This window comes from Rhopalosiphum maidis, chromosome 4 (assembly GCF_003676215.2).
Source record: "Rhopalosiphum maidis isolate BTI-1 chromosome 4, ASM367621v3, whole genome shotgun sequence".
In the NCBI taxonomy this organism is placed as follows: domain Eukaryota; kingdom Metazoa; phylum Arthropoda; class Insecta; order Hemiptera; family Aphididae; genus Rhopalosiphum; species Rhopalosiphum maidis.
The window spans coordinates 17423734-17432616 of NC_040880.1; the positions used below are offsets into that span (position 1 = coordinate 17423734).

The 8883-nt window shown below is 26.5% G+C and overlaps 1 protein-coding gene across 2 annotated transcripts; it reads right to left on the reverse strand.

Annotated features, from left to right (window-relative positions):
* Positions 1–197: 197 nt before the first annotated feature.
* LOC113548143 (tRNA pseudouridine synthase A) lies at positions 198–3176 on the reverse strand. Of its 2 annotated transcripts, none has more exons than XM_026948864.1 (7): positions 2788–3176; positions 2495–2693; positions 2270–2436; positions 1366–1633; positions 1169–1269; positions 799–1099; positions 198–544 (listed from the first exon to the last, which is right to left on the reverse strand). In XM_026948864.1, the coding sequence occupies exons 1-7, from the start codon at positions 2837–2839 to the stop codon at positions 307–309; spliced, it is 1326 nt and encodes a 441-aa protein (XP_026804665.1). In that variant the 5' UTR covers positions 2840–3176; the 3' UTR covers positions 198–306. The 2 variants fall into 2 exon arrangements, with proteins under 2 accessions (XP_026804665.1, XP_026804666.1); XM_026948865.1 differs by having other exon boundaries at positions 2774–3176.
* Between the last annotated feature and the right edge of the window lie 5707 nt (positions 3177–8883).

Genomic DNA, 8883 nt, shown 5'->3' on the forward strand with positions numbered 1-8883 from the left:
TTTATGTTTTTAAATTGTTTTAATTATCAATTACCAATACTATTGATACAAACATAATATTCAAGTAATTTTAATTTTGTTTGTTTTCACATATTAGAGTTGATAAAATAATAACTAAAAAATTAGATGTTATTTTTTTTATTATTATTAAAAGTTTGACATAAAGTTGAAATGTTTTTTTTTTTTTGTTCAAACCAGATGCTCTCATTCATTAATAATTTTTTTAAATATAAATATTAAGTATATAATATTAAAATCTATACTATTATTAATGTAGTACACTCCTTTCTCAATTAAATTCAAAAGTTAATTATTTTCTGAACTCATTGCTTGAGCAGCATCTGCAAGTGTGGAAAGATTATCAGGTGGTACCTCTCTATTTGTATCAATAGAATGCTGTTCCTCTTTTTCAATTAGTTCAGCTGCCGCCTGTAAAGATGCTAATCCTGGACTATTTATTTCATTAACATCTGTTCGCATGTTGCGGTGTTCTGTACGTACTTCAAATGTATGTAACGGTAGCTGTTCAAGCCATAATTGCATACTAGAAAAAAGACTTAAGGTTTGTTTACATTTTACAGTAGTCTCGTGATATTTAGTTGTTGCATATTGAAATAGATCGAAGGAGTATTCACTTATTGCTGCAGCACTTAGAATATTAATTATTTATTGAATTACACGCATAAGCACATAAGTTGTAATACATTGTGATATAGCATTTTTATAATATTTTAAGTCCAGAATCTAGACTATTTAGTAATAATTTAAAAACTTAATAATATTTTTATTAAAGGATACGAGCTTTCTTCTTTTTCTACTTTGATAATGGTTGGTAGTATGTATTTAGCTCTAAATTCAGATACTTGATCATTGAGCTCAACAAAATCTAAGCGTTCATGCATACCATCATTACCAAATTTTCCATTATATTTATCATAATGTACTTCTTCTAATACTAAGCCTAAACCTGGAGCAATAGGTAAATCAAGACGATCAGGTTGCCATGATCGTTCTATCACATCATGCTTGGCTACACCTCGGCAAATAGCAATAATAACACCAACCATTTTACGAATCTGATGAAGCATAAAACTTTGTCCTAAAACCAAATTAAATATAATATATTAACATTCATTCAATAATAACAAAACATTATTGTAAAATTTACCTCTAACATACAATGATATTAATTCAACACCATCTTTTTCATATGGTTTATCACAGTAAAAACTAACCATGTACCTTTGTGCACTTGGATCACCTGGTTTTCTGAAATCAAATCAAATCCAAATTTAAAATTTGATTGACAAAATAAGTGTTTATGAGCTTAAAAAAAATTATTAATTTATTATTTTTTTAACTTACTTTTTAGAAGTGTAATTATGATAGTTGTGGCATCCTAAGAAACTTTTAACAATTTCATTTATTCTATCAATAACAGTGGCATCAATCCGATAATTAAAATCAATGGTAGCTTCTGCTGGTGCAAAAGCAAAAGTTGGACACGTGTATGAATATGTTCGTCCGTCACAAGAATTTTTACTGTTGAAACCTTTAGTTGTTCTTCTGATATCTAGAACTCTGATTTGCTCTGGTAAAGCTGAATTAATAACTTGTTTATCTACATCTTCGGCTGAAATGATTAGAAACATACAATTTAAAAATCGATTTAAATTTTGTATAATTTCAATATTTAAAATCAGAAAATTAAGCTACAACAATAAAAAATAATAAAGTATACTCATAAAAATGACAAAATATGAAAATATATTTTTTAAATTATGTTGCGTCTTTTTAGTTTATAGTTTTTATTTTTATAGTATAGTTATATCATTGGTTTTAGAATATTTTAAAATCAATGGTTATATTTTATTCTAAGGTAATAATTTTTATAATGCATAACTATAATATCAATTACTATGTTATATATTATGCTATATCGCATTTATTACAAAATTGATAAAAATTATCAAAAAAACTAATATACTGAAGGTATATAAATCATTATAGAATTTTTTTTTTAATTTTTTATATGCATAAAACAGTAGTATGTAGTATGTACTATAAAGATTTTTCAGCAATAATTTGAAAAAAAAAATTAAAATTTCTTTGTCTCGAGATCTGCTTAGTATTTTTAAATTATATACATTGGTTAGTAATACCTATGCCATTATAATAAAGTAGTTTATGTTTTACAAAAACAAACATTAACATAGGTAGGGTGATAAGTTGTTACAAATAATATTGTTTAGTATTAAAAATAACTTACGTAATAAAAGTGAAATTATTTGTCGCAGAGCAGATACTCCCTTGTCAGTTCTAGCAGCACGCTGAAAATTCATGGTTTGAATTTGTTCAAAACCTTCATCGGTTATTAAATTATTTGATTTTAATGCAAGCAATAATTCTTCTTCAACTGTTTTTGTCCCCTTATTTCTACAAGTGACAAATATTAATTAAATTATTGCATTTACAAATATTATTTTATAATTACCTCTGTAAACCCAAATATCCTTGTCCAGAGTATGCCAATAATATGGCACATTTTTTTCTTTTGACCCTAGGCTCTATGCACAATTTTTTAGTAGCAATATTCTCATCGTCCTCTGAAAGTGGATGTTTTTGATTAATTATCGGATCAGACACCATCATACGGACAGAGAATCGAGTTGTTCCAAATGATGTTCGACAAACTATTATAAAAGTAAGCAAAATACGTATAATTACACAACTCTATACCTATATTACTCATATTTATATAACCCTGCAATACCTATTACTGTGTACCTGAATTTATGGGCAACAAGGCTTTGAGTAAATAACGAGTAGACAATACCATTTAGCGCAATTTGTTTCACTTTTGAAAAATACAAAGTATACAGTAAGTGTATAATAAGATGTTTTTGATTTATATAAAAATATTTTAAAATGCAAATTTTAACAACCCAGCATCGGCAAGCCCTAGAGCGTTCATCAACTTTTAAACTTTCTGACAAATCGGCAAGATTGCGCGTTCGTGATAATATGGTTCGGCGAACACACCATATTTATAATTTATAGTAGTTGATAGGGAAATCAACACAATTTAATATTACAACAAACATTCTGAACAATACACATGCTTAAAACAAAAAATTTTGCTCCCACAAGGGGGTATTAAAAAAATGTGAAAATTATATTTCGTGACCGGTTACCGTGTTACTGGTAACGCGCAACGAAGCAATGTAGGTACCTATAAAAAACCGTCCGGACAACGTTTCTCGAACAACCGGTTAAGACGTGGCAAAGTGTATAATATTATTTTACACATTGTGGTTTGTGGCAGTTGCCGGTAGCCACAATTAATTATTTAGTAATAAATACTTTATTATTTTTTAATTTTTTTCTTCTTATATTTTATTATTTCTGCCATAGCAGCGACATCGACAAATGCCTAGTCTAGACAATTGAATTCTCCCCACCACAAAATTGTGAGCGGACCATTAAGAGAGGGCGCAATGTAGTGAAAAAAATAGGGCATATAAACATGGTTTCGTACTTCAGTTTTCAAGTGATACAGCCTATAAAAGGGGCTTTACTGCTTATAGTAAAACTACCTATTATAAAAATATAAAATTTGCAGAGGAGAATTTTATCAAGAATTATAAGAAGCCCGATTTTTGATATTGTTTTTATTAGTTAGTTAAATAATTCAACGATAAAAAGTAAAAATAAACTTGCTAACTTACTATAAAATATAGGTTTATTAATTTAAACAATCTTCGAATTGTCAAAAAATTAACAGTATAAACCACAATATTTGTCATATTGCCATAATAATGAAAATTAGTAAAATGGTAAAAAAAAATAAGTCAGTATTTCTATCTATCTAAAAAAATTTAACAAGATATTCGGAAAATTGTTCTTACGAATTATGTTGTTTAAGTATTACTACTGTTTCTTTTATGCTTAAGAAAATCGTTTAAACTTTTAAAACTTTTTAATATATTATATGCAACCATTTTAAATGACAATAAGGTGATTAATAAATCAAAACATGTTTTTTAAAAATTAAAATGGTTAACCTAATTTTAGTTGCGATACATTATAAATGCGTTTTTAAAATGTATGTTCTGCATGCAATAGAGAATTTATCGTAAATTACACAAAAATATAAATTGATAAGGCATGATTTAAATAAATATTTTATTACCTAGGTTAAGTAAAAATAAAAATAAATAAAAAATGTAAATTTACATAGGTAGGTAACATAAAGTATAATTTTCGAACCACGACGTTGACGCAAACATCACACTATATGAATTCATTAAAAACTTAAAAATTTAATAAATAATATCGTTAATTGATATATCTACTACAGCATTCATGACTAAAATTAATAATTAATAATTATAACATTTTTCAGTCCCTAAGGATTTAGAGGATTTCAAACGGTAAATTATTTCAACCAAAATACACCATTCTTTATTCATAATATTTATATCTAGTGATTAGTAATTAGTATTATATACAGTCATAAGATTATAATTTATAGTGATTATACTTTTGAAAACTGATATTATGAATTGAATACAATTTCATTTCATTTCATTAAATTTCTATATATTTGGTTTGTATATATAAAACTTTTAAATGCTAATTATTCGAAATCTAAATAAAAAATATTAGAATATGGCCTGATAGATTTCAATTTGACACATCAAAGAATTCAAATGAATTTCCAGAAGTCTTAAACTCTTAACGCGTTATTAATTATGTTTATTCATTCATCGGTAAGATTAACAAAAGTCAAAAGTACATACAAATTATTATTATAATATATTACTTATTCTTTATCGTGACGCCACAGAAGTGACTTGTACATTCAAGAATACTTCACTATTTTTTTTACATTATAAAAAATATCACACAGACTAATGATCACTTTTCACTTGCTACACACATATTCAAAAGACCCGTCATTAATGTACATAAAATTACTTATATTAAACTCCTAAAAAATTGTCGAAATTTTATATAATACTTGTCAAATACACATTTAGTGTGAAAGGAACTGTAAACCTACTTACCTAATAATTCGTAGTATTATTTGCTATTATTTGAATATCACTAAATATTCATTCAATACACACCCATGGAAAGCACTAAAGCCGACTTAAATACAATATCATAATATTGAAATTTGGTTTAGATTTATTTTTCGAATGTTCTTCCGTTTGACGAGACCTTTAGAATATTAAGTGTTGGTTCTCAAAGTATTACGAATTACGAATGTTTATATATTATATAAAATGCAATCATCGAGTATCTATATCAACTATCGTCTATTTTTTATGGCCGTTGTGGGCTTATTATAAAGCTATGGAAATATATGAATCGTTATTTTTATACGATTAGATATTAAATTAAATTATATTTTAAATCCAAGTATAAAATATAACTTTATAAGTTCTATAAGTTTTTCGATTTTAAACATTTTCCTTAAAACAGAATACCTATACTATACTTAGTATACTTATATATGTATATATTTTTATTTTTGTTTGATGTTATATTTACCTATTTGCTAATGTAGCTAAAAAACATATCTAATCTCAAACAAAAAAATAAAGAAAGTCATTACACAAACACACACACACACACACACACACACACACACACACACACACACACACACACACACACACACACACACACACACACACACACACACACATATATATATATTGATCAATTAACAATAAATAATTATAAAACAATATCTACCTAAATAGTTCGAAAAACAGAACAAACATTATTATATTATGATTTATGGCTACTAAATATTACATGCAAAAATGTATATTACAGATTATAATATATTAATATATATCAATATATGAAATAGAAATGTTATCGAATAAATACAATTTAACGAGTTTCACTATTATATATTGAATACTATTACATATAGTGACTAAGAAGTATATTTTAATAAACAGCTTTACAAACGGTTATAGCTATCATTTTTACAAAGCAAGTAACAAGTTGCAACTATATTAGTCTATCCATTATTCATTATTATAAATTATAACTCATAGCGTAATTAATAATATAATATATTTTAATATATTATTTTGGTGAAAAAAATATAATTTAGTACATTTTTGTAGTTTTATTAAAAGTTTGATCTCTAATGACCTTGATAAAAAGCAGCAAAATTTTAATGCCTATATAAATATAGGTTGAAAAAAATTATATCTGCCGATGTGTTCGAAAACCGTTAAAACAATTAAAAGTGTATTTTAATGCATTGAAAATAGTTCAAAATTTCAAATTGTTTAGCAGACTGACTTTATACCGCGGATTTACCCGAACTGTATCCCTTATAATTATGAATAATTACCCTTATTCTCTAGAAGGGAATAAGAACTCCGCTTCTCACCAGTTATTAAAAAAGGATTATTCACCACTGTCAACATTTTTTTATCATTATATAATTTAATTACTGTTTAATTTAAAACCACTTTTGCAGCCGATCTTTTCGATAGATCCGATCAACCTGAAAAAAATAAGCAGTACTGATATTTTGTAGCATTATTTAGCCTATTAAAATGCCGAAAAAAAATTCATCGTGATACTAAAAAAAAAAATACTATATTATTTTAAATACGTGCCTACATAGTACACAGTACATGTAAAACACGACATTTTTTCTATAAATAAATTTGCAATATTATCATCAGGATTCAGGTCTCAGGATGTATTATTTGATATGTTTTAACAGGATACGATTATAATAATGTAGCCACGGGTATGTAAACCAATGGAAATTTGGAAACAATCAAACAGAGCAACTTTGTGGGAAGACAAATAGGATGATGGGCATTGGACAGTGACACTGTATGTCACAGTGTAGGGACAAGACTTAATCAAGCATTTGGCCAGTGTGTGAAAACTAGGAATTAATTACTAAGATAGTGCTATTATTTTAGTCCATAATGAAAATCGAGTTGAGCTTTTTACTTTATACACAATTTATGTTAACTATAGGCAATCAAGCGCGCCCGTAAAATAAAATCTCACTCAGAGCAAGGTAAAATTTCCTTATAATTGTATATAAGTCCGCTAAAATGAATACAATTAGAATATTAGTACTAATATAATATTGTTGTAACATCTTTAATTATTAGATCTATTGGTCTAATATTCTAAATTATAATCTTTAATAACATTTTGTTAATGTAAATTTAAATATTATTAATCATTCATTTAAAATTATGCGTGACAAATATACTATAACAGGTAATATGTACATACACAATCCCACCCGGAGCAACACGTCCTTTAGTTCCACCTACGGGCACCATTGTAGGCAATAGTTATAAATTTATAACCCATTCTTAATAAACAATAAGAACATTTTGACGTTATCTTTTTTGACCGTTGTTGTAACACATTTAGCACAATACAAATATGATTAATGATTTTATTTTATTCATAATTATAAGTTTTATTGTTACATAACAATATTTAAAACCATTATATATACAAAACCTAAATGGAAAAAAATCAATAACCAAGCGATTGTCGAGTTCTATTTAGCACTTTTAACCATCTATGCTATTAAACTTTTATATTAAGCTCCTAAAACATAATTAGACATCAGTACATAACTATTATAAGACCTTTTTTATTGACCAAATTGTTGTGGGATTTATTTAGGTACTTAACATTTAATTCGTAAAAACCAAATTGTAAAATAAAATTACCTATATAAATTAAATATTGACAAGCCAATAGCTTATGATGTTAAGGTCTCGTTTCCAAAATCCAAATGCGTTATAATTATAAATAGGTAACATACTAACATCGTAAACCCAAATACCCAATATTGTACATATATAATATGTAAATTATATATATAAAGTACGTGCATCGTCCATGGTATTAGTGCATTACCAATACATTAATACAAACTTATTTAACTTATTTTTATCAACGCAGAATTACACTTTTAACAATATTTTTAGCTCAAAATAAGCTGGGGGTGCTAAGCGCCTAAGCACCGTCTGGCACCTCCATGGACTGCATGTGTGACAATGGCAATGTTATTGTTTTAAAACATACTTTTAAATTTTATACATTTATAATTTATATATCTAGTATATACTTACGTAGGTAGGTTGTATCTCAATAATTTAATGTAATGTATATTGTAGGTACGTATATTGTATATAATCGATGAATTGTCGCATTGAACATAGGTTAGGTTAGAAGTTAGAATACAATAAGTGGAATGCTCACCACGTATTGTAATTATTGTAGCCCAAAATGAGATGACTTGATGACGAATACATTAGGAGTATCTGTGAGTAAATGTATTATGTATTATTATCGATAGGTATGTGCCAAACTGCCAAGTAATATCTAATTATATTTACTATTTATACGGCTTGAGAGCTAACTCATAATTGAACTACAATACATTTATTTATGATATATATATATATTGATTAATTAGTAATTAAATCTCATCTGAGTTCAGAAAATAAACTGCCAGCTTCATTGACAACTAGTTTATATATATTTAGCAATATAAGTAGGTATATTTGTATAGGTATTTTATTTAAAATAATATTAATTTAATTCAAATTTTTTTTTTATTTAGCTCTAAATCAGGTATTCTAATAAATAATTATAATAAAAAGGTATAAAGTGGTAATGCTCTGCTATACGCCTATACATTTGGTGACGACTAGGTCACTTTTATAGGTGTGTTGAATTTGAATTTAAATCTAATTTTAAAGATATAATTCGTTTTAAACAGAAAACTATTCTAAGTGGAGACGGTATATTATATACGTTCAGTGGCGTAGTTACGGGGGGAAGGGGATTCTTGCC